At 40.8% G+C, this 27,328-nt stretch overlaps 1 protein-coding gene across 1 annotated transcript in view; it reads left to right on the plus strand.

The window, feature by feature from the left end:
- TSGA13 (testis specific 13) overlaps window positions 1-27,328 on the plus strand; it is a 41,799-nt gene that overhangs the window by 9,714 nt on the left and 4,757 nt on the right. The window contains exons 2-4 of the mRNA XM_037837745.1: window positions 18,265-18,343; window positions 20,141-20,212; window positions 21,125-21,337. Coding sequence (XP_037693673.1) covers window positions 18,265-18,343; window positions 20,141-20,212; window positions 21,125-21,337 — 364 coding nt within the window. The remainder of the gene's footprint in view (window positions 1-18,264; window positions 18,344-20,140; window positions 20,213-21,124; window positions 21,338-27,328) is intronic.

The following is a 27,328-nucleotide window of genomic DNA, read 5'->3' on the forward strand; positions in this document are numbered from 1 at the left end:
GCATCTTAGGACTGGCTGAAAGCAAATCATACAGTAACTGGGAGATGGACCTACCGAACCAGATGAAGGGATCTATGAGTTTATGGGCAAAACAACCATAGTGGCTGCTACAGATGTGAGAATGCAGGGAAGTTTATAGACTACTAGTGTGACTATAGACTGATACAGCCATTCTGGAGAGCAAACTATATTAGATAAACATGTGCATATCTTATGATCCAGCATTTTAATTTTGGGATATATATCCCAAAGAATTTCCAATGTGAATTCATAAGGAAATGCTTATAATGTTGTTTATTGCAATATTATTTGTGGTAATGGAGAGAGAGAAGTAACCTGGATAGTCATCATAGTTGAGTAGAGGCAAAATGTGGTAGAAGTGCACCATGGAGTTTTAGGTAGTGATCAGAAGCAAGAAAAAAATAAATAGCTAGATGGATGGATCTTAAAAAGCACAATGATTAGTGAAAATATAAGACAAAATTGGCATTATCTGGGTCCTATAAGACATTACATGTACACACCTTTAAAATTCCATGCTCAAAACCACAATATCTATATTACAAGAACACATATTAAAAGATAAACATGTTGTATGGTGGGGAGGAGAATGGGAATGAGTTATGGGTATTAAAAGCATATACTCTCAGGGAGTGGGAACCAGTTGCTCATATAGTTTACTTGGGTCTTTGGAACATGCTTGGCCTAAAAATATATAGCACTTCTACTTTAAATGGAATGCTCCCTGGAATGCTCAACCTCATAGCTTAATGCATCAGATAAAACCCATATTGTTGTTTCATAATCACTGGTCATCTATTTATCTGACAGTCAGTCTCTGCTGTGGCCTGTTAACAGGCCCATAAACTGTTTCTAAAAAGGAGAATAGTTACTTGCCCAGAACAAAAAGTTACTGGGGCATGGATTTTTGATAAAACTCTACGGGCCATTAATATGATCATATTCACAATTGGCTTTGCATAGTTGCCTTTTGTCAACCTGAACTTGAAACTTCATTGGATCTACTGGATCATAAGAGTCAAATGACTGAGCTGATTTTTGCAGCCTGAACCATGTTTTCTTGCTTTGGATCCCACTCAAATTTGGCAGTTTTTCAAAAGAGCCACCTGTTGAATTTGTCAAAGAAACATGCCCAAATGTATCATTTGTTGCCTTTAAGTATTGTCCTTTTTTCTTGGTGTTAGGCAGTTCGTTCCTTCACTTTGGAGGAGATAACCTCATATACTCCAAAACTGGACCTTTTAGAATACACATTGATGTAAATGCCCTCACATTTCCCACCTCCTGACATAAATGTTTTTACCAAGGCTTTTAGGATACTTCCTGCTTCCCAAGCCCTCAGTGTAGTGGACCAGCATAATATTATTTGGGATGATGAGAAACTTGTATGAATCAGAATGCAGTCAGGTAAGTGGAAACCATACTAGGTATTTCAAACAAAAGGTATTTAATAAAGGGAATTGGTTACATAGGTGTTGGAATACTAAATAAGAAAAAGAAAAGGAGAGTAATGTAACAAAAGGTTAATATTTTTAGGAAGAAGCCACCATTCTTAGAGCTGGGGGAACAAAATGGTATAAGCAGTATTACTTCTAGTAGTTAGACTGCCAAGGGAGTATAGCCCAGGCCAATTAGGGGCCATGGCAAAAGAGATGAAAGAACATAGTGGGCTAGGCTACTTTTTACACCTTACTGCGGCATGGTGAGGTGAATACCATTAATTTGATCAGCTTTTCAATATCCATGTAAGTGTATTAGTTCCCTCAAATCCAATCAGTATCTTTTTCCCTTCCTCATATTTAAACTAGCCCTAAAAAATATTCCTCTATATCTGCGTAGGGTGGCTAAATTTTCCTCTCCCAAAGCTCTCTTTCCTAGGACTGAGAACTTAACTACACAGTTCCACTGTCATTAATAAAGACTCTGGGACCCTGACTGACGATCACTTCCTGGAGTTGAGCTTGTCTGTCTTGGCACTGGGATAAGCCAGCACCAGGAAGCCTGGAATTTCCTAATCCCAGCCTGCACATACATATGCATGGCATCCATGGGTCCTGCCTGTTATTTTCTAGTTTTTCTGATGAGCTATTCTCTAAATCAGTTCCACATCCTCTACTTTTCCCTGAGAATAGAGAGGTTCTTTTATCAATAGCAGGCAGAATTCATGATTTTTCAACTTTGGTAATTCTAATCATTCATTCTATTGGTGCCCTGATCCTGCAGTTATATATGATTGCTTTTTGTTTTCCACATTTCATATTCTCCCACCCAGGATAATTTTGTTGATCCTTCCACTCTGAGCACTGACTTTAATCTTTTTCTTTGAGTCCCTCTAATCTGTAAACTACTGGCTATTGTCCCTAAGCCTAGTAAAGAACCCTGCTTACTTTCTCTTAGCCTTCAGGTTCATAAATATTTTAGCTAGCATCTTTCTCTAAAACCAGTCTAGTGGTGCTCTGTAGGAATGTGGCAGGAAGCCAAACTGAAATTTCTGCCTTATATTCATTTTTTCATTTATTCAGCACATATTGAACACCAGTTGTGTGTCAGGCTCACAGGGGATGCAGAGGGAAACATGGCAGATAAATATTTCATGTTGCTTGTATTCTGATTTGAAGAGCTAAGGGATCTAAAGGGAACTGAGGATTGTCCAATCATTCTTTCTGGATGGCTCAGATAGAGGCATTTTCGGTTAATATGGGGGACCCTTCACAATTAAAAATAGACCAGGAAGGAAGTGAATACACCTTTAGCACAATAAGTATAGGACTTTTATTTGTCAATAAGTAGAGTAAAGTCATAGTAATAAGAATCTGTTTTTTATATGGATTATATTGGTAGTTTTTTGGGGGGGAAATTTTATTGCAATGGTAAGTTTGCAATACTATACTATACTTTAGGAAGAAATCATCTGAGGTGGAAAAGAAACAGACCTGGATCAGGGCTCCTCATGAATGCTCTAGATTCATTCTGCTGTGGTGCTCTTTGCTCCCTTTTCGTGTATTTCATTTCCTTGGAGTCCTATCCTACACATTACCTGGATGTATTCTTCATGACACCTGCTAGTTACGCTTCTCCACCTAAAAAAACTGTCACCTTGAAACTCACAAAATAGTGTCTAAAGCGTCCTCTGATAATGTTTTGGCTCTTCTCTTAAATCTGCCTAAATTATCCATAACCTCCTTGGGTAGTTGTCCCTATCATCAAGGGAAAGTCCCCCAATTGTTCTTATTAAAGACTTTCTATCTGTCACCATCAGAGGGCGACTTCCAATAATTTCCTGGATCTAGGCTCCCTCTCGGGGTGTAATTTCAAATGCTCCCTAATATTGTTCCTTTCCTCTTCCTTTAAATCTCTTTGGGACCCAGGCATTTCCCCAGACTTACTGTCTTCAAAAACACCCTCCCCCTGCCAACCCTTTCCTAGCCTAATGTGAAAGCATTAGCCAAATGTAAAAGCAGTTAGGTCTAGATATAGAACTGGAGGGATACCCTTTTACTTTTGTATACGACTAGTTTTGACATTTCAGATCTTGTGTCTTCTCTTGAGTGGCAGTCTTTCTTCAGTCATCTACCCATATGTCCCTAGTTTGCCTCCTGCCATTACTAACATTGACATTCTCCATTCATACCTCTCTGTTCATTGAAACACCAGTAGATTGGCCCTGCCTGCTGCCTAGGCCCTCCCACTGATCCTGGGCCTGCCTGATTGCATAATTAAAAGCATTCCAGATGCAGGCTTACCATAGAAACTTTTCAGCCTTTAGCATGCTTTATTTTATTCTCCTTGTAAGAAGAGACCTTTTTCTCTTCATCTAGTGGCTGCTGTATTGCTATGGCATTCACAGATGTTATTGGGTCATAAACTAATGTACATACCAGGGCCAAACAGAAAACACAGAGCAGAGGAGGGAGGTAGGGAAAAGCCTCAGAGAGGCTGCAGTTAAACCATATAAATCCTTTCATATTTGTTCTACCCTGATTTCTTTGTGGACCTTGAATTTCTTCTTTAAGAACAAGATAAAAAGGAAGAAAAGTTGGGATGGCTATCTAGAATCACCAATAATGCCTAGCAATAATAAGTTAAAAGCCAAAATCTCATATAGCCAATGTGAAACTTAACTGCTTTTAAGTTGAGTTTTCAGGCACTCATTGAGTCATGTGCCAAGTATGATTGCTCTAGGCACTAGATAGAGTAGTGAACCAATCTCCTCTATCTTGGTGAAGAACTTGTAACACTGGAGTGTACATTCTGGTAAGAGAGAAGGATTATAAACTAACAAATGCAGAACATAAGTTCAGGTAGGGCTAAGAGCTATGGAGAATAATAAAGCAAAATAAAGAGATAGAGCATGTTCTTTATCCTGAGAGGACCTCTTTTGGGTGGCTAAGGCAGGCCTCACTTACTAGATGACATTTGAGCAAAAAAAAAAAAAAAAACAAATGGAATGAGGGTGTAAGTCATAGGCGGTTATTGAAAAAGAGTGTTCCAGGTAAAGAGAATAGCATAAGAAAGCCCTGGTGTGGAAATGAGTTTAGCATGTTCAGGGAATAGCAAGAAGTCCAAGATGGCTTGAGTGGCCAACATAATGGAAAGCCTTGCAGGCAATGAAATTTGGGAGGGGCAGAGGAGAATAACACAGGGTCTTGTGTGGTGTGGTAAGGAGTTTGAGTTTTATTCTAAATGTGTTAGGAAGATACTGACAGGTTTTGAGCAGGAAAATGTCGTGATCTGTTTTACATTTAAAAAGTTCTGTCTACGGAAATAGATTTGTGCCCTTCTTCTTCCTTCTGTGAGCCTCTTCCCCATCTCAGGGCTTGACATGGTGTTCATGAGGACCTAAGTGAAGCAGCCCTTGCTGGCAAGCTCAGGGAAATGGCATACTTAGGCTGAGTTCATAGACTCTTCCTGGGGGCCTAAGAAACAGCATTCAGAATGCTTGTAATATGTCTGTGATTTCTTAAGGGAAACAAGGAAATGGAACTGGTAAGAACAGTCAACACGCAGTTTAATCTCTGCCTGATGTACTGTCCACTCCATAACATTATTTCCGTTTTTTCCCCTCTGCCACAATGGAGATTTATCCTGAAGAAAGCTACAGCTGTGTTTAGGCAACCCAAGGTGAAATGGAGCCTTGGCTCGGGCCAAGGTGGTAGCAGGTGTTGAAAAGCAGTCAAATTTGTAATATTCGGAAGCTGGATTGTATAGTGTGAGGGAATGGAAGGAATCAAGGATAGCTCCAGTTTTTTGCCTGAATTCTAGGATGAATGACGATGCCACTTACTGAGAAGGGAAAAACTGAGGAAGGAAGGAAGGGAGGGAGGGAGGGAGGAAGGAAGGGAGGGAGGGAGGAAGGAAGGAATTTGAAGGAGAGGGAGAATCAAGAATTATTTTGGACACATCAAGTCTGAGCTTCCTATTAGCTGTCCCAGGCCAGATACCAACTACAATCGGATATTTCTCCAAACCAGAATGTAAGCTCCAAGTGGACAGGGACTTTTGTCTGTTTTGTTTACTACTATATCCCTCAGAACCCAGGAGAGGCCCTGATACATAGTAGAGGTTCAATAAATCTTTGTTGAATGAATGAACAAATACATGAATAAATAGGAGTCCGAGTCTTTTGTTATTTGAAGTCCTGATCTGCAGCCCAGTTTGAGCAGAAGTATAAAAAAGACAAGTGGTGGCAACAAACGACAGCCCATTTGTCAATGTCTAAAATATCTGCACACCAAAAGTTTCTGGTTTTGTGGAAACCTTTATTGGCCCTAGCAAGAATTTGCTCTCTTTGTATGGAAGTTGCATTAGTCAGAGTCCAGCCAGGAAAATGGAAACCACACAAGGTATTTCAAACAAAATGGATTTAATTCAGAAAATTGGTTACATAAGTGTTGGAAGTCTGAAAGGAAATACTGGGGTAGCACAAAGATAGTTAATGTAGAAGCAGCTACTACTTGTAGGGCTGTGGTAACAAAGAGAAGAGGTTGGGTTACCAGAACTTGGGAGTTCGGAGGACGTGCCCCACGGAGCTGGTGCTTAGACACTGGGAGGGACAGTTGGGCTGGTTCTGGAAGGGTTGAGAGAAACTGCAGCCTGAGCTGGCTGCTTCTGCTGGAGAGAAGTTGACAATAGCAAGGACTTTTTTTCTTCTCCCTTCTACCTTCCAGTCTCCCTCTAGTGCCTCCTTTGGGCACTGCCTCATAGGAAGCCTATTGGCAAGGCTATGTGGGAAATGTAGTTTGCATCTCAGAGTGGCACATACAGTGGGGGATTTGGGGCTGAGGGACAATCAGGAAATAACTGGCACAGGAGGCTGCTCACAAGAAATACAAGCTCCAAGAGGCCCCTTCCTTCTATCTAAACCAAACCTGATTTTCTCTATGGGCCTGCCACATGGAAGAAAGGAGAACAAAGATATTAGAAAGCCAGAGCTCGAACAGAGGAGTGAGCCAAACCCATTTATGTGTGTAGTGCTTTTCGCCTCCCCAAAGAGCAAAGGAAGCCCAATCAGGTACATGAATTTCCTCCTTGAGGGAAAACCAAATGGGAAAGAGGCTGCCTGGAGAATTTCTCCTTCCCCATTCCCCCTCCCCACCACCCTAAACCTACTGATTTTGATGTTTTCAAAGCATTGGCCAGCATTGACATTGGTATGGAAAAGTAGTATATGCGAATGTATGGGAAGATACATAGTTTGGTACAACTGGGTATTATCCTACATCACTGTTGCTGTTTATTAGACCATGAAGAATCTGGTGTGATTGGAAGAACTGTAAAGACAGAAAATAAAGAGTAAGAGGGTATGGGAAAGCTTCTTGGTTTCAGCCTCACCAAGATGCCAATCGATTAGTGGTAGTTGTGTGGAGTCCATCCTTTTCTGGGGGGTGGACTCAATTATGACACTTGATTGTGACTCGGTTGTGACACAGTGTCCCTCCCAATCAGGGTAGAAATCTATAACATTAACAAATTGCCTCCTTTCTTGGAGAGAGACATCTGAACTGATCACCTTTCCGTTCTAAATTTTAGAATTGGAATTGGGTCTTTGATACTTGGGCTTAATGTCAAGAATCTGCCAAACTTTGCTCTCTGGTTCTACCAATAGATCAGGGAAAAGGCTCCAGGAGACAAGAGGCTGAAATATGTGCCAGTGAAGGTGGGAAGACGTGAGGGGTGGGAAAGCACATCCACTGCGTCTTCATATGTTACCCACCATACTTGAAACATTTAGAAGGTTATCAAGGTGAGTGTTTCCAGCCCCAAGGTTTTTCCTGACACTTTTTCTATCCTTTGCTATCTTGTATATTCAAAACCTCAACTTTTTCCTTTTTGTTTTTCCCTTTGTCCTTCTGTAACTGACAATCCAGTGCTAAATCAAATGGAAGCTCTGCACAGAGAGACAGCTTCCATTCTCTTGTGAGTAGATTACCCCACATTTTTAATAAACAAATTTACAAAGTTCATGGCCTTGAATTTCACAGATTCCCAATCTCCTGCTTTTCTCTCTGTATTTCTCCATTTCTGATAGTCTTCTTTAACTCCCTGTTAATGCCAGGGTGGCTGTTACTGCTGCTACCTTCTCTTCCTCACAAAATTCATTAGATTTGAGAGTCATTTTTTATTCCTCCATCTCTGAATAATGCTAGTTCTGTTCAGATTTGGTATTTGCCAACAGGTAGGGTGAATGAATATATAAACCCTGGTCTTATGACCTGCTCACCGATGGAGGGCAGGTTGCTAAACAAAGCTCCCTGCCCAAGCCCCAGCTTCTAGCAAGCTTTCCTTTCTGCTTTACTAAGAAGATAAATTTCTGAAGCCCCTAATTCCTGGGTCTCTGGTATCTGAACAAATGTAGAGCAGCATTAAAATTACAGTTGCTGCATCTTCTGTAACCAGGATGTTGAAGCATATGAGATGCCAGTCACCTCTCTCCTCACGTGGATTCTGAGGCAACTGATAAAAACATGTGAGAAACAGATAAGATCACATTACCTGTTTTTTAGGTTTGTTTTTTTTTTTTTTTTGGTGTTTTTTAATTTTTATTTTAATTTTTATTTTTATTTTCTGGAAGCTGGTTGGAGAGTCTGGCTTCCTAATACATTCCCCTGAACTGGAAAGACTTAACTAGTCACCAATAATATATAGGCCTCTCTCTGACAAAGGAAGAGTCTCCCCAGATAACTTACCATGTGTTGTTTGCAGGCTGTTTGAGAAAGGAAAAGCCAAAAATGGGACGAGCTACCCTTGCCCAGCACTATAAGCCACTACTTTCTCATTACAGAAGGAAAGAAGGGTGGATGGTAACACACCAATATTTCCAAGGGGTAGATGTTTCTATATTTTAAGCAGTTAAAAATGGCCAGAGAGAAAGAAAATGATTCTACAGAGAGTTCTTTCTGCCTTGAGCAGTGGTTCACCTACTGCCCTTTGCTCCTGAGGTCATGATTCTGAGAATGCACTGTGCCACCTTTCGTACCCATGCTCCTTGGCCACTGTCAGCTGAGCTATGGAGTCTCCATCTGGATGTAGATTTGTGGAGTTGAAGGCAAAAGAAGGTACTGTTCTTCACCCCATCATAGATTGGCACTTAAAGGTAGCAGAAGGGGGTGACCAACCTGAGTTTTGGTCGATACTGTCCTATGTCTCTAAAGAAGAAGATAATCAATGGAGGATTTGTGATGTGGTCACATTCTTTGTCATATAGCATTTGTTTCTTCCAGCAAATCCTGGTTCTGCCATGAATTCAACCCTTGTAGATTTTTCAAACTAGATTTATCTGCCTTAAAATTGGCAGAATTTTTTTTAATTAGACTTTTGGCCATTTTTGTGAGTTGTTATCTTTTTCTATACCTTCAAAAGTTGCCAGTCAGGTGCTGCTTTAGGCCAGAGAATGGTTCTGCCCCCTTTTTCATGATATTGTATCTTCCCATGATTTCTGTGACTACTTCCCCTGGTTCTTCTCCTGCCTCATTGCCCATTTCTTCTCAGTATCTTTTACATGATCCACTTATGGTGTTTGCATATTCCAGGCCTCTGTCCTATGCCTTACTCTCTTTTTAGTCCGCCATTTCTCCTCCTTGATTTCATCTTCTCAGATGTCTTCCACTAGCATATTTACTTGAGGCTGACACCCAAATGTGCAATTCCAACCCAAACCTCTGTCTCTCTCTCGAGCTTCAGATTCATATTTTAAACCACTTCCTAGACAATGTCTCCACCTATACTTCATACTCAGCATGCCAAAAACATAATCCTCTGAACTTGCTCAACTCCTTTATTCCCTAATTTAGTAAATGGCACCTCCATTCACTGAGATAACCAGACCAAAAATGTGATCTCTAACCCATGGATCCCATTGGTTACCAAGTCCCATTAATCCTACCTTCTTAACATCTTTCAAATATCCTTCTTTTATCTTTCTCCACTGCATTACTTTGATTTAAAGCCTATATCAGTTTAGGTTTTTTTTGGTTGCAAACAACAGAAATGAACTCTGACTAACTTAAGCAAAATGGGGGGATTTACTTGAAAGAATATTGAGAAAGCTCACAGAATTGAGGGGAAAAATGAATAACCATGTTCTAGGGAGGACTAGATCTGGGGCAGCTCTGGGGACCTGAGTAGGTAGAGCTCAGAATCCTCCTGTCTGAGACACTGCCTAAGGTGACTCAGCTACAGTCATCTTTCATTTCTGTGTGTCTCTATTAAACTTTCAAATTCTTAGAAAAGAGAATCTGGTTAGCCACCTTTGAATTAGTCATCCAGGCCTAGGAGACAGGGATGAGTGGCACAAATTTGCAATTTCTACAAACTTTCATCACTTCTTAATTATTACTCAGTATTGCCATAGCCAATTGATGGGCCTCTTTGCCTCCAGTTTTGCATTTCCAATCTACAGTTCATGTTGCCATCATTTTCTTATTTCTAAAATATATGTTTTTTCACATCATCGCCTTACTTAAAAATCCCTCTATAGCTCTTCATAACTCAAAGAATAACCTACAAACTTCCTGGATTTGGACTCGGTCTAACTCTAGTTTCACCTCTTGCTCGCCTTCCCCTAACTCTTGTGCTCCAGCCATACTGCTATTATTTGCAATTCCCCTAAACAAGCCATGCTCTATTGAATTCCCATGTTTTTGCTTGTGCTCCTCCTTCTTTCTCACATGCCCATTTTCTCTTCTCCTAACCTGATGAACTCACACTCATCTTTCTAGGCTCAGTTTGGATGTTACTTCCAAATCTGTCCTGTCTCTTTCAGTCTGAGTTATGTGCTCTTCCTCTTTGCTTCCAGAGCATCCGAATCTATTGTCCAATATACGCATCACACTCTGTTGCAATCTACTCTTTCCTTGTCTCTCTTCCAAGCTAAACTGTGGGCAACTTGAGGCTGAGTACTACATCTAATTTATTTTTGGCTCCTATTATGGATTGAATCATGTTCCATCCCCCACAAAAACATGTTTAAGTCCTAGCCCATAGTCCTGTGGGTGTGAACCCACTTGTAAATACGATCTTTGAAGATGTTATTAAAGTGATACCAAACTGAATCAGGGTGGGCCTTAATCCAATATGGCTGTAAGCAGAGGAAATTTGAAACCAGTCAGTAGGAAACAGATGGAAAGAGCGACGGCCATGTGATGGAGGCAGAGATTAATTTATAGATTGCCTGAAAGCCTCCACAAGAATGCTACAGACTCTGAGAAAGCATGGCCTGCTGACACCTTGATTTTGGACTTCTGGTCTCCCAAATTTGAACCATTGTTTAAGCCAACCGGTCTGTGGTACTTTGTTATAGCAGCCCTGGCAAACAAAGAAAATTCCCATCACCTAGGCTGGAGCTGAATGCATCATAAATGTTCTATAAATATATTGAAATAAACAAATACTGATCCTTATTTTAATGCATTTTTTATTGTGACCTTTAACATATATATATATAACAGTGATAACTTTCAAAGTACAATTTAACAAGTAGTTAGAGAGCAAATTTCAAAGAATATCATGGGTCAGGTAGGGTGATCTGCAAAGTCTTCTCTGAAGAGGAAAGACCTGAGTAGGACCATAAAAATGGAAGAAGTTTCAAATGTTTGAAGACATTGGGGGGAGTGTTTTTAGTATGGAGAATAAGAGAGAAACATTCACTGTGGTTGAGAAATGGTGTGAAAACACTGGCTAAAGTAGAGGTTGATTAAGGGATGGTGAAAAGGTCAGTGTGTATAGAGAAGTCCTTGGTTAGAAAAATAAATTGGGGTAGATCAGAGCAGATTTGAATATCTGAATATCAGGTTAAGTATGTCTTTGTGCTTTTCAGTCTCTGTCACCAGTATAGAATACCTCAGCGTTCTAGATTGCCTGATCATCACAACTCTCCTTTGTCTCCTTCAGAATCAAGAAAAGAACAATTAAGATATTTTCAAAATGGAACGTTTCCATGCTGAGGAATTTCCCCTTTCCTCCCTGAACTATGATTGATTTTCTGATGTCATTAAAGGTATTGTATACCAGAGCCTTCCATTCTTATTTTGAATGTAGTTTTCATGTTTGTGTGGTTTTTCTTTTGGCCTGGACTGCAGACAAACAGCACAAGACCTGGACCTCCCAATTTAATGGCTCCTTTTTCATTTTAGTTTCAATATATATATGAAATGGACTCACAATTCCGGAAATACTAAAGGTGAGAAAAGGGTGAAAATCTCATTAGTGTATTTCCCTGGAAAAGAACTTTCAGGGTAGAGCTCAGGCTAGTCAGAAACTCTAGATAATCGTATTTAGAGTTCAGGTCAGCCAATCATGCTAGACATAAACCCTATGCAATCATCTTTCAACATTATCAATACTGACACAGACCCCACCCCTAAACCAGTGGACTTCACAGGAACTTGAGCCAATAGGCTTTGCCAAAGTTCTACCTAATTTCAAGGCCCCCGTAATCTAGCCTCATCCTACCTACCCACTTTTATTTCTTACTACTTGAAACAACAACAAGAACAACAAATAACGTTCTTCCACATAGGCTACTTCACACACCAGCTGGTCAGACCCAGTTCAAGCTCTTCCAAATATCTTCAAAGACTCATTGGCCTTTCTTTTCTCTAAATGGTAGATTCCACATTACCAACATTTATCTACATTTTAAATTTTCTATATCAAACATGTAGTAACTCTCCCCCTCCCCATTCCCAATATATATACATATTTTTCCTTGCTTCTCAGGCCTAATCTACAGATGAGTATGGTCATATTGAAAAGGGAGAGGAAATAATATATGGCTGCTCCTTCAACTTTCTCCAACTACTGCCACTTTTCCCACTCCCAATACCTACTTTTCCCTTTATCCAATTATCTCTTTAACCTTTAGTTAGGCCTAGGAAAGCCTAAATCTGTTTTTTTTTTTTTTCCTCTGAAAAGTAATCTAAGAGTGTGGCAGGTTTGTTTTTTCAGTCCTTCAGGGCATGGGAAAGAGGGACACCCTATAGAGATGTTATAGTCTCTTTTTTGGGGGGAGGGATCATATACTTTTCTGTAGGCCTCTCCACCTAGCAGTTCATGAGGCAGGGGAGGGGGTGTGTGTATGGAGCTCTTAGTCTATCTAAAATGGAAACCTAAGAAGACTTTGAAAATAATCAGGAAGCAGGAGCTGCGCGTCTTTCCTCAGACGACTACCAAACCTCTTTGCCAGGCGAAATACATATTGAACCTGGTGGAGATTTAAATACAACTTTGTTCTCTCACGAAGGAATCAGATAAGTATTCCAAAGCAGAATTAAATGGCACTGGGAATTATGATCTTACCTAATTTTTCATGTATATGTGTGTGTGTCTGTCTGTCTGTATACGTGTGTACTGGGACACAGGCATGGAAGGAGGGCTTCACAATTTAGTATTGCCCATTCATCAAGTACCTTAGGAATGTCAACCCATCCCATTAGCCAGCCACCGGCCTACTCACGTGAGAAAGTGGTCTAGCCCTCTCTTCTTGGGTTCTGACAAGTTAACAATAGAAAACTCTCTCAGCCAGGCTTTGATAGCTATGCAGTGGAAGGGACGGGCATTGATTGGGTCACTGAGTTAAGTTCATGACAGGTGCTGCTGCAAACTATTTCTTTTTGGATTACCTGTGAGCAAAGTGAGCCTACCATAGAGTATTAATTTTTTTCCTAGACAATTGCAGCCTAGTTTCACATTAGAAAAGCAAATTTCTCCTGGTAACATGGCTTTGACCATAGTTTTTGCATAATAATAAACATGCATATTTGAGTCCTTTCTGAATCAGCTTTCATTACTAAAGGTCCTCATATTTGCTAAGAATAGCTCTAAGGCATTTGGAACAGATGGATACTGTACTCTTCCCAAATAGATTATTTGTTTCATAGATTTCTTCCCTTATAAAAAGAGGTTTTGGTTCATCCTGACACTTGTGAATTAATTTTATTTCAGGTCTTTCTGTAGGCAAATCTCACCATTATCATGGAATTAGAATGTCGCCTTTAAATCCTTTGGTTAACTTTCTCCCTTTTACAGATGAGGAAATTGAGGCCTCAGGAAATGAACATATTAGCATGTATTTATCATTATTGTTTTACATTTAATAATCACTTCTCACTCTACCCCCATTTAAAATCTAAACTCTTAATTTCTTGACAGCAAGGGTCATCATGTCTTGTGCACTTTCTGCATCCACAATAGCACCTATCAGTCTTCTTTTGTTTCCCACACAGGATCAAGGACTGGACTAGGCACACAGCGTGTGCTAAGGAAAGAATGTCTGGATTGAACTGAACCGTACAGAATGTGGACCATTTAGAGGCACTGCATTTGGCCTCTGGGTGATTACCTGCACTGGGTTGACCCACTTGGCAGTGAACAGCAATGGGCCAAAAGAAACAGGTCATGTGTGTAGTCTTGTTTGCCCAACTAAGTTATAAATACCATCTTATTCTAACATATTTTGTAGCCTGTGGCACTTTGACCAGTGCTAGTCACAGAGTAGACCCTCATTAAATACATTTTGATTGACTGACTGTCCCCAGATCAAAACCCAGAACTTTGTCTGTATTTCATGGAGCATCTGGAGTATCTTTGCCAGCAGGAAAGCACCAGTCCGTCCAAGATGGGTACTGCTGTGTTGAGAACAGGTAACTCTATGCATTACCTTGGCCTTGAAGCAGAATATAGGGGTCTCGTGATGTTTTTTAGATATCCAAATGCTACAATAAAGATTGTATTATATCATTAATTATTAGATAACTTAAGCTAATAGGAGACATCAGAAGAACACAAATTTAAAGATGGTAACTTGGGATGAATTTATTTTGGACTATCCACAGTGTGCCACCTGCTTCTTTTGTGATAATTTTTAAGACATCTGGCCCGAGTTAATGGTGCAGGTGGTGGCCAGGTAAAAGATGGAAGCAAGTGATCTGTTAGGATTATTATTTTTTTTTTTAGGTATCAAGGTTTGTACCTAATTTTTTATGCAACTTAACTGAGATATATTCACATACCATAAAATTACCCACAGTGTACAATCAGTTGTTCAGAGTATCATCACATAGTTGTGCATTCATCACCACAATCAATTTTTTGAACATTTTTGTTACTTCAAAAAATAAGAATAAAAATAAAAATAAAAAAGAACACCCAAAACATCTCATACTCTCCCCCCCCGTTATTCATTTACTTTTTGTCCCCCTTTTTTCTACGCATATGTCCGTACACTGGATAAAGGGAGTGTGAGCCACAAGGTTTTCACAATCACCCAGTCACACTGTATAAGCTATATAGTTATACAACCATCTTCAAGAATCAGGGGTACTGGATTGCAGTTCAACAGTTTCAGGTGTTTCCTTCTAGCTATTCTAATACACTAAAAACTAAAAAGGGATATCTGTATAGTTCATAAGAATAACCTCCAGAATGACTTCTCAACTCCATTTGAGATCTCTCAGCCACTGAAACTTTATTTTGTTTAATTTTCCTTCCCCCTTTTGGTCTGCAAGTCTTTCTCAATAAGATGCCAGGTCCAGGCTCATCTCCAGGAATCATGTCTCACATTGCCAGGGAGATTTACACCCCTGGAAGTCATGTCCCATGTAGAGGGGAGGACAGCGAGTTTACCTGCTGAGAGGGCTTAGAGAGAGACAGGCCACATCTGAGCAACAAAAGAGGTTCTCTGGGGGTGACTCTTAGGCACAATTATAAGTAGGCTTAACCTCTCCTTTGCAGTAACAAGCTTCATAAGGGCAAGCCCCAAGATTGAGGGCTTGGCCTACTACAATGGTAATCCTCAATGCTTGTGAGAATATCAGTAATTCCCTGGGTGGGGAAATTTTCCTCCAGGCCCTCAAGGGGGCAAATACTTTTTATTCTCTGTACTTAGTCTTATTGAACTTCCTTTGTATGTCATGGATTGCTTTTCTCTAGCTGCTTTCAGAATTCTCTCTTTGTCTTTGACACTTGATAATCTAATTATTAAGTGTCTTGGAGTCAGTCTACTTGGATCTATACTGTTTGGGGTACACTGTCCTTCTTGGATCAGCAATTTTATGTCTTTCATAAAAGATGGGAAATTTTCAGTGATTATTTCCTCCATCATTATTTCTGCCCCTTTTCCTTTCTCTTCTTCTGGGACACCCATGACACATATATTCATGTGCTTCATGTGGTCATTCAGTTCCTTGAAATCCTGCTCATATTTTTCCATTCTTTTCCCCTATCTGTTCTTTTGTGTGTAGGATTTCAGATTCCTGTCCTCCAGTTCATGAATCCTTTCTTCTGCCTCTTCAAATCTCCTGTAGTATTTCTCCATTGTGTTTTCATCTCTTCTATTGTGCCTTTCATTCCCATAAGTTCTGCCAATTGCTTTTTCAAACTTTCGAGTTCTTCCTTATGTTTGCCCAATGTCTTCTTTATGTCCTTCATCTCTTTTGCCATATCTTCCCTAAACTCATTGATTTGATTTTGAATTGATTTAGGAGGTTTGTTTGGTTAATAATTAGTTGTTTCAATTTCTGTATCTCAGATGAAGTGTAAGTTTGTTCCTTTGACTGGTCTATATCTTTGTTTTTCCTAATGTGATTTGTAATTTTTTGTTGTCTAAGCATTGGTTTCCTTGATTACTCCAATCAGATTTTTCCAGAGCAGACAGGCCTAGGTCTCAGGAGAAGGCTTTATTCAGTATTAGGTTTCCCTGAGGGTGAGATCCAGCATTTGTCAGACTTTCCTGTGATGTCTCTAGACTTCGTGCTTTTCCTATCCCGTCCAGTGGGTGGTGCTTGTCAGCCTGCAGCTCCTCACTGGTGTAAAGTGGTGCAGTCCCTTTAATTCTCAGGGGACCCTGTCCTGGCCAGAGGCCAAGGGTGTCAGAAGCCAAGCTTACGTTGTTTCTGGGTTTCTCCTCACCTCTGCCCCCCAAGCCCTGGGGTCTGAATTCTCTGAGGAAGGGCAGCCACTTGAGCTGGGCCCCACCCCTCTTTTCTTAGGGAAGATGCATCCTTTAGGGAGTTGTCTCATACACTTAAATTCCTCCTTTGACTCTCTGACTCTCTTAACTCCTCCGTTTCCTTGGTCAGTGCTGACAACTGAAAATGCCTGAGGCTTTCTCTAATGAGCTACTTGAAATGGGAGAAAAAAAGAAAAGGAAAACAGAGAAAGCCCCTTGTCAGATCCAGTCCCCAGCCCCCTAGTTTCACTGGTCGACCAGTTTGGTACCTGGTTCTCTGTGCCTCTTTTTTTGGGATGCAGCTGCTTTCCAGTATTCTGAGCTCAGCTGACTCAAAAGGCCTCTGTTTTTATTCAATTATTATTTTTTTTTCTGTCAGCCCCACATCCTCTTTGCCAGGAGCGACCTCAGGATACTTTCCTACTTACTCCAGGTTTATCTGTTCTTGTACCTTATATTCAATAGTCCAAATTTTGTTAATTAAAACTGCAGTTGGGGCTTGGTTGAGTTACTGTCCCTTGCTCAAGTAGACTGCTGCTTTTTCCCACAGTGAAGTTTTCCAACTCAGACTGCCATGCCGGTAGTGGAGGGGTGCCAGCTCTGCAGTTTGGGGAGCTTTACTTACAGTTCTATGCTGTGATCTCAGCTATTCCACCCATTCCAGGCTGGTGTATGATGTGTGTCCAGTCATGGATGTCCCCCATCAGTTTTTCCAGATTATTTACTAGTTGTTCCAGGCTATTTATTAGTAGCTGTAGAGGACTAACTAAATTCCACACCTGTCTATGCACCATCTTGCCCCACCTCTATCTGTTAGGATTTGATCCTGGATTTGGGATTATGTGTACATGCTATAGCCAGCAGATCTACCAACCACATAACTTGGCTATTTCTACTTAACTTATTTTGGTCCTTACTCTGCCACCTTCACTTTTAAAGAAGAGAAGTATAGTTCAGTGGTTGCAGAATCCAACCTAATTTGAAGCCAATTTAACCCCCAAAATGGAAATATCTTCAAGGAGAAAACAGACCATTTATTTTAATCATTAACCCACTTACCAATGAGCATCTTTCACTATGTTCAGGCAATAAATGTGTTTAATAAGAATCAGTCAGTGAATCTAAAATACTTTATTGTTAAATATTGTGACTTCTGTCCATCCTCCTCTTTTTTCCCCAAAATGGAATGGTATTTGGGTAGGGGGTGGAAAGTATGTGAAAGAGCAGAGTATGAGACTATTTGCCATTGATGATTATTTTTACTACCCTAGTTCTAGAAAGAGAAACTTTTAGATGTGGTTAAGATGAGGGAGCCAGTAATCCAAGCACAGTCAATAAGATTTGGAAATTCTGTTGTGAAATTCCACTAACTATATTCTTTCTCATAGAGACAAGTGCAAATCACTGATGAAGTCAGGGTTATTTCCATGTATAGAGAGAGTAGGCAGGTAGACATCAGGGATATCATGATAATCCAGCTGCCCAAAAGAGTGTCCTTAAGCAGTCTATTAGAGCACTTCCTTGAGTGATCTAGAACCTTTTTTAGAAGAAATCAGCTCACCAGACAACATTGTAATTGTCCTACTTGCTTAACCCTTCAAGCTGAGGTTTTGTTTTCCCACAGTAGGCAGATAGATAATGCTTCCAATTCTTTGCTACCCATGCATGTTCAATCCCTGATCACATAAAATGAAGCTACTAAAAGTCAGACTTCCAAACTTTGTTGGGGGTTGGAGAACATGCAGAAGGCCAGGCCTCTGAGTCAGAAAATGCAACTGGCTGTTCTTACTCTTTTTCAGGTTTCATAGTAACAAACCAAAGACTTCAGGAGTCAAGCCAGTTAAATGTGGGAAAGGAATAGTTGTCAATGGTGAAGAGGTGAGGAGGAGCATTAGCAGATGTTCATCTGTAATCTTTCTTTGGAGTTGCTTAGAGTACCTCATTAGCTGGGTCTCACAAACTTCCCATTAGAAAACAAAATGGGGTCAACAATTATACAGAGAACAAGATAGTTGATCTAATTTCATGCAAGGGAAACAGAGGCATATAGAAGAGAAGAGTCAGGGGCACACCAGTAACAAACAAGGGCACAAATCTCAGGAACCAGAAACCTATCTTTGGGCATTCCAACTTACCTAGACTTTGCTGCTGCCTCTTGCAGCAAAACTCTATTGGGTATTTTGGCTGCTTTCCCAGGTTTATTATATTCATGTGAATTTTCCGGGCCAACTTTTATGTTATCAGCTGGAGATAGTGCAATTCAACATACCAAAAACTAAAAACATATTCCAATTTGGACAGTCTTGTAGGGTTAGACAACTGCTGGAGACTAATTTGGAACAGAGAAGCAATACCTCAGAAAAATCCAGGAATAAAAACATTTTCCCCAAGTACTTTCCCCCTAAAAATGTATTTTCTAAAACTGCAAAAAACAATGTTTTCACACCCTTCCCCTAAATAAATGTCTATGATTCTAAATATATCATACATGTCATTGTATTTGTAAAGCAGGTTTTCATAATGTATTTTTAACAAATACATTTTAGTTTTCCAAAAGTCTTTGGATTTGTCCCATATTTCATCCCAACCTCCCTAAAGGAATGCACGGAGTGGTTCTGTTATTCTACTTCCTGGTCCTTCCCCAACCTCCAAGAATTGCCAAGGCCTGTTATTTTCCAACTGGAGCATAATAACGCACCCCCCCCCACCTCTACCCCTGCATCCTTCTTTCCCATTCTTATTACTTCCCTCTCCTCTCTTCACCTTCTTGCTTTATTCACCCTTTCAGTACAAGGTCCCTTTTCTCTGTACCAGACCACCTTCTTGGAGGCATGGCAACCTTTTGAAATGCTAATCCAAAGACAGGATGTGCTCCTCCCTCTTTTCTGATTTCTGATTAAGCCCAAAGAAGGTAATTCAGCACTTTTATCTCCAGTTTTCACCCTCTTTGGTTCATCCCTGGGTAGCCCAGCAAGAGGGAAGGCAACACCACTAGGGTCGCAGGGGAGGGTTGGAAGAGGTTTGGCAACTCTTGTGCCGAGCTTGACACTTAAACAGTGCACCAATAAACCAGTATTACCAGCAGCCTAAAAAAAAAAAAAAAAAAAAAAAAATCCATTTAATTTTTGCAACATTTCTGGGAGAATCATATACTGCAGAGATGTCCTCCAAATGCAAAATACACTGTTTCTTCTCCCTTCCTCTGTGTTTCTGCTCCCAGATAAGCTGGCAGAACCCTTCCACTCACAACCCTAAAATTATTGCCCTTTTGTAATTTGCTTTTCTCCTTAAAGATTGTCCTCCAGCTTGATTTTAGCCTGATTTCACTCTGAGAGAAGTGGAAAAGGCAGAAGAAAGGTGTGGGATGCCTTGGAGTGATTTGTCCCAGTCTGAACTTTGAAGCTGCCCTTATCTACTTCACCCTCTAACAGCTTTCTCTGACATTTCGTAAGGCTTTCAATTTGCAAGCTTCCTCTGCAGGATGTCTCAGAACCCAGCCTTCCTTGCTGTAACCCTTGTTCTAGAAACTCAGAGTGCAAAACACAGAGCACAATGTTCTTCTCACTTAATTTAAACCAGGGACTAGTTTTTAGTGAGATTCAGGTGAGACAAGGCATGGGCTACTGATTAGGATCAATGCAACTTGAAATCACTAATTTTGATTATTGTTTCTAGATTTTTGATACAGTCGGACAATCAAAATTTGTTCTAGCAAACCTTCAGCATTACATGGTCCATCCAAATTTGGTAGGTGGAAAAAGTATTTCCCTAAGATCTCTAAAAGCAAGTTTCTGCAGTGGTGCGGAGGTCTACTGTAGAGTATTTCCAGCTTCTAGGTACTCTGATGAAAGAGGGCAGAGCACTCTTGGGTACTATATCCCAGACGGCTCTGGGAATAGTGGTGATAAGGGGAATTGGTGGGGAGGAGCTTGGAAGATGGCTCTCCTTGCAGCTAAATTTTTTTTTTTAAGTTGAGAAAACATATTTATAATCAGGAGGTATTCTGATCTCTCCCTCTCCCTTCCTCCCTCTTTGCCTTCCTCCTATTGGCAGGAAAGTGAATTCAAATGGGACTTCCCCTTTCCCCACCCACCCCTTAAGAAGCAGGCTGTTATCTGCAACTGTTTTTCCTTTTTAAGGTTGTGCTTATCATGCTTTTTAATGTGCTTGTGCCTGCATAGAAATGTTGGTGGGTGGAAGGCTGTAGATAAGGCTTGCCTTGGCCCCTGCATACCACTGAGGATCTCCCTCAGTAAGGAGACTTGGTTTCTGGTAGTTTTCCCCACTCTGTCTCAGAGAGAGTTGCAGAGAAAATCTCATCTAGGTTTTGCCACATGGAAACTTGTGACACTTCTGTTTGCCCCCCTATGTTGGACACTGTGTCACACTTCTCTTAGAAGAATTAAGTCTTGTTCCTTTTATTAGAAAACCTTTCCATCCCTTTTCTCCAGGCCCTTAGTCTATTTGTAAGAAATGCTCTGAAGGAAGAAAGGCACAGAGAGCTTTAGACTTTTTCTGATAAATAAATTTCAGAGCAGATTTGTCCAGATTATCCTCAGTCCCTATCCCAAAGAGGCAAATGATTAGCCCACTGGTTTGTTACTCTTCTTCTCTAGATCTAATCCCTCTGTCTCTCTGGAAACCCTTCTGTCTGCCCAGGCCCAGTACTACGAGCCTCCAAAGCCTACCGCACTGCAGAAATTCCTGGCTCGAAACAGGAAAATCACAAGCTTCATGTTAAAAGTAACTGAGTATGATCAGGATAAGACCTTACTGATCTTGACCAACAACCCACCTCCTTGCCCAACCGACCAGCATGGAAAGGACATCACACCAAAATTCTTTTCCAAGGAGTTACTGGTCAAGGTAATGGCACCTGGGGAAGGTCCCTGGCACCCTAAGTATGGACCCTGAAGAGCTGAGGGTTAACCGGGAGAAGGGAGCCAACTTAACTTGGAGAATGGTATTCAAAATTCACTCCTTCCTTTTCATTGCTAGCTGTATGCTTCACCAAACAGAATCCAGAGAGCCTGGGAAATACCCAGAGTTCTACAAGCCTGGGTCATGAAACCTCATTGCAGAGAGAAAATGAGGTCTTAATTGGAAATTGTCCCTTTTGGCTGAAGATACTTAGTTTGTAATTAACAAAGGGTGAACCATCCATTGATTTCCTAGTTGAGAATAAGTAGTAAAAGAAGAATCAGGAAATAAGGAATAAGAAACAGAAATGTATATCTAAATGGGAAAGGAGTAAAAGATTATGCTTTACACCCATTGCTTATGGGTGTCAGGAAAAGTGAAATGGAACAGAGCAGGGAATTTACCATCACAGTAGCCACACATTTGGGACTCTTATAAACTAAAGAGATTCAAATTCCATTCAGTAAACAATTACTGAACATACACTAATCCTAAAGATGAGCATGAGACATATTCTATCTTGAAGGAACTCAGAGTCTAACAGGAGGGACAGATATAAATGAGATATATCAATATATCATAACATATATGAATAGTATTAAAGAATATAGATCAGTATCTCTGTTGGGGGAAAAAGGGATACATAGGGAAAGTTTTTCAGAGGAGATGTCACCTAACAAAAGAAAAGGAGAATATTATAATCCAAAGGAAGTGTAAAGGCATAGAGACATGAGAAAAATGAGGTGCATTCAGGGAAGTTTAAGAGAGTAAATGGCAGAAGATAAAAGGATATAAGAAAATTTGCATTTTAGAAAGATCATTTTGGAGGTTGAGAGGAAGTACATTAGCTGTGCAACAGATGAAAAAACAAAGATTAGTTACGATGTTATTTTGATAGTTGAGGTGAGAGATACTGAATACTTGAACCAACTCAGTAGCAGAGGAAGTGAAGAAAATTTATTTGGTATATTTAGGATCCAAAAAGGATCTTGACAGAGGTAAGAGAGGAGAGAGGACTTAACCTAACAAAAAGAAATTAAATGAGATAAGTGAAAGTGCAAACAAACAAATCTAATTATAATAGAAATTTGATGCTGGAAGTGGTATTATCCAAGACAGATCCTCATTATAAAAAGGGGTGAATTTGCAACTAGTATTTACTTTGTTGCCAGATGGAGGATAGTGAAAGAGTCCTCTCTAAAGATAAGATAAAATTCTAATATCCAATGGTATATGCTGCCAAAGGAGTTAATTAATTCCCTATGATCTCTTCGGTCTCAGAATGTGTGCCTTTTGAAGGTAAGCTTTTAGGATACTGCCATAGAGTAATTTTAATGGAATATGTAATACATGAGCAATAGTGCTCAATGGTTGGTTCATGGTAGAGGGCAATATACATCGAGAGAGGGATAAACACCAGGCCAGGATTGCCCTGCTCAGGGTGGAAAAGGAAATACAAGACTATCACATAATATTGGTGCAGGAGGAGGTGGGGCAAGATGGCGGACTGGTGAGCTGTATGTTTTAGTTACTCCTCCAGGAAAGTAGGTAGAAAGCCAGGAACTGCGTGGACTGGACACCACAGAGCAATCGACTTTGGGCATACTTCATACAACACTCATGAAAACGTGGAACTGCTGAGATCAGCGAAATCTGTAAGTTTTTGCGGCCAGGGGACCCGCACCCCTCCCTGCCAGGCTCAGTCCCGTGGCAGGAGGGGCTGTCAGCTCTGGGAAGGAGAAGGGAGAACTGCAGTAGCAGCCCTTATCAGAAACTCATTCTACTGATCCAAACTCCAACCATAGATAGACTGAGACCAGACACCAGAGAATCTGAGAGCAGCCAGCCCAGCAGAGAGGAGACAGGCATAGAAAAACAACAACACGAAAAACTCCAAAATAAAAGCGGAGGATTTTTGGAGTTCTGGTGAACATAGAAAGGGGAAGGGCAGAGCTCAGGCCCTGAGGCACATATGCAAATCCCGAAGAAAAGCTGATCCCTCTGCCCTGTGGACCTTTCCTTAATGGCCCTCGTTGCTTTGTCTCTTAGCATTTCAATAACCCATTAGATCTCTGAGGAGGGCCCTTTTTTTTTTTTTTTTTTTTTTTAATCCTTTTTTCTTTTTCTAAAACAATTACTCTAAGAAGCCCAATACAGAAAGCTTCAAAGACTTGCAATTTGGGCAGGTCAAGTCAAGAGCAGAACTAAGAGAGTTCTGAGATAAAAGGCAATAATCCAGTGGCTGGGAAAATTCACTAAACACCACAACTTCCCAAGAAAAGGGGGGTGTCCGCTCACAGCCATCATCCTGGTGGACAGGAAACACTCCTGCCCATCGCCAGCCCCATAGCCCAGAGCTGCCCCAGACAACCCAGTGTGACGGAAGTGCTTCAAATAACAGGTACACACCACAAAACTGGGCGTGGACATTAGCCTTCCCTGCAACCTCAGCTGATTGTCCCAGAGTTGGGAAGGTGGAGCAGTGTGAATTAACAAAGCCCCATCATTCCAGCAGACTGGGAGCCTCCCTACACAGCCCAGCAGCCCAGAACCACCCTGGGGGGACGGCACTCACCTGTGACATAGCACAGTCATCCCTCAACAGAGGACCTGGGGTGCACAGCCTGGAAGAGGGGCCCACTTGCAAGTCTCAGGAGCCATATGCCAATACCAAGGACTTGTGGGTCAGTGGCAGAGACAAACTGTGGCAGGACTGAACTGAAGGATTAGACTATTGCAGCAGCTTTAAAACTCTAGGATAACCAGGGAGATTTGATTGTTAGGGCCACCCCCTCCCTGACTGCCCAGAAACACGCCCCATATACAGGGCAGGCAACACCAACTACACACGCAAGCTTGGCACACCAATTGGACCCCACAAGACTCACTCCCCCACTCACCAAAAAGGCTAAGCAGGGGAGAACTGGCTTGTGGAGAACAGGTGGCTCGTGGACGCCACCTGCTGGTTAGTTAGAGAAAGTGTACCCCACGAAGCTGTAGATCTGATAAATTAGAGATAAGGACTTCAATTGGTTTACAAATCCTAAAAGAACCCTATCAAGTTCAGCAAATGCCACGAGGCCAAAAACAACAGAAAATTATAAAGCATATGAAAAAAACAGACAATATGGATAACCCAAGCCCATGCACCCAAATCAAAAGATCAGAAGAGACACAGCACCTAGAGCAGCTACTCAAAGAACTAAAGATGAACAATGAGACCATAGTACGGGATACAAAGGAAATCAAGAAGACCCTAGAAGAGCATAAAGAAGACATTGCAAGACTAAATAAAAAAAATGGATGATCTAATATTGGTGCAGGAAGAACTCTCTTCCAACAGCTGGCCCTTTGTGATCAGGTGCAGGACTTTATCATATTCATGAGCAAATTGTGATATCAGTCAATTTGCATTAATGGACAGAATTAAGGCTCTGATTGTCAAAGACTGGCACCCTTGTAATTTTATGGGGCTATCTGGAACAAGCCCAAGAAGATGGAAATGTCCAGTATCTACAGTTCCTCTTTAATATTCACACTGTATCCCTTCCTTCTGTTGGAAGGACAAATGTGACAATCTTTTGTGAGCCTAGTATCATACACAAGAAAAGCATCTTTTTGCTATGCTCAGGCATGTGCACACATAAGAACAGTGTGGGTACAAGCAGTCAAGTTGTGGAATATACCAGACATGTCTATCAGAGTGATTTTATACTCACAGCCCTTTCTCAGTGAAACTGACCCAACCAGTCTCCTGAAAAAGGGGGTGCCCTAAGAGATCCTATTTTGTACAACATAATCTTGTCCTCTACTACTAGCTGGGACCAGAGGAGGACAACAGACAACATACCCAAATAAAGCCAAATCCATAGGCTGATCAGTGATCTGCGGTGTAAATTGGTACCTCCAACCCCCCGAAACAAATCCAAACCCAAACCAACCAAGAACCAAAATGCCTGAGCTAATCTGATTCTTACTTCCAGAGATCTGAATTGGGAAGTGAAAAGGTTCAGGCAGTGGGAATGGAAGATGAAAGAACTAGAGACAGCTAGAGAGGGGCCATAATAGAATCAAACCACGAGAAAGAAAGTAGTGGCCATGGAAGTAGATTAGGGGCAGGTTGTAGTTATGAGGAAGTAGAAATAAATAAGCAGAAGCTATCTTTAGGAAAAAACAGATACACAGAGTAAAGGGAAGGAGTAAGCAAGGTAGGGAAAGAAGAAGGAAGCACGCAAAGAAGTCATAAAGATATGTTGATGATACACAAATGCATGTAGTGCTTGATCCTTAGCTAGTGCTGTCTTGGTTTCCAAATAACTTTTCTGTTCTTGTTTTTCCACTATGAGGACCAGCTCTGCTAACATTTCTGTTTTCTTTGTTTAGCTATGTCTTAGTTCTTGTGCACATGTACTATTGTAGTAAAACCCCTATTAGTTGAGGTCACTTGAATGGGCTCCTATTCCTCCAAACTGGAAGAGCTTAAAGCAAATGAGTTCAGAATTAAAAAGCCATGGTTCAGCAGCAGCAGCAAGTATTTTTTTGAAAAGGCTTTTAAGTTTTGGTAGAAAAAGCTCAATATGTTTGGTTTGTCGGGCTTTTCTTTTGGGGGGGGGCATTCATTCATTTGGGAAATATTTATTGAGCACCTACTACGTGCCAGACACTGTTCTGGGTGCTAGGTTATACCAGTGACTAAACCAAAGTCTTTGCCTAATGAAGCTTAATTCTACTGAGGTAGACAGACAGTAAGCAGGTAAGTGATCACACAGGTAATGTATAATCTGAGACAGTGCCAAGACAAAGCAGGATAAAGGGATAGAGTACAATGGGGTGTAAATTGCAAATTTAGATAGTATATTTAGGGAAGGGTCTCAGAAGAGGTGATAACATTTGATAGAGATTTTAATGGAGTGAGGGACTATGTCATGCAATTATTACAGCTGACACAAGGTTTTCATTTCAGATTGCCACACATTAGGAGGAATATAAACTGTAGTTTACTCAAATGAGATAAATCAGTAGTATAAGGGAACCCAAAGTCATGTTATATGAAGAGAAGTTCAAGATATTGGCAATGGTTAGCCTAGAAGAGAGAAAGCTTGGGTGGAATGTAATGGACATCTCTAAATTTTTAAAGTACTCTTGTGGAAGAGGGATAGATTTGTCCTGTTTGCACCATAAGGGGAAAATATTAGGGAGGTAATTATTGGATGATAAACAATGAAAAAGGGTTTTCAGGTATAGAAGAGATATGAATGGTTAGACTAGATAACCTTTAAGATCCTTTATGAAAGTCTTTGATTCTAAGACATTTAATAATTATGAAATTATTACCTCACAAAGCATCTATGCTGGTTTGGATGTATTATGTCCCCCGAAACACCATTATCTTTGATGTAATTTTGTGTGGGCAGATGTATTAGTGTTGATTAGATTGTAATTCTTTGAGTGTTTCCATGGAGATGCGACCCACCCAACTGTAGGTGATAACTCTGATTAGTTAATTTCCATGGAGGTGTGGCCCCGCCCATTCAGTGGGACTTGATTAGTTTACTAGAGCACTATATAAGCTCAGACAGAAGGAGCAAGCTTGCTACAGCCAAGATGGACACTTTGAAGAACACACAGGAGCTGAGAGAAGAGCTGCAACTTACAGAGACATTTTGAAGATGGCCATTGAAAACAGACTTTTGCTGATGCTTTAGAGGTACTAGCCCAGAGTTTTCCCCAAGAAGCTGCAGCCTAGAGAGGAATGTCCTAGGAGAAAGCCATTTTGAAACCAGAACTCTGGAGCAGGCACCAGCCACGTGCCTTCCCAGCTAACAGAGGTTTTCCAGACGCCGTTGGTCATCCTCCAGTGAAGGTACCCGATTGTTAGTGCCTTACCTTGGACACTTTATGGCCTTAAGACTGTAACCATGTAACCAAATAAACCCCCTTTAT

This window comes from Choloepus didactylus, chromosome 5 (assembly GCF_015220235.1).
Source record: "Choloepus didactylus isolate mChoDid1 chromosome 5, mChoDid1.pri, whole genome shotgun sequence".
In the NCBI taxonomy this organism is placed as follows: Eukaryota; Metazoa; Chordata; class Mammalia; order Pilosa; family Megalonychidae; genus Choloepus; species Choloepus didactylus.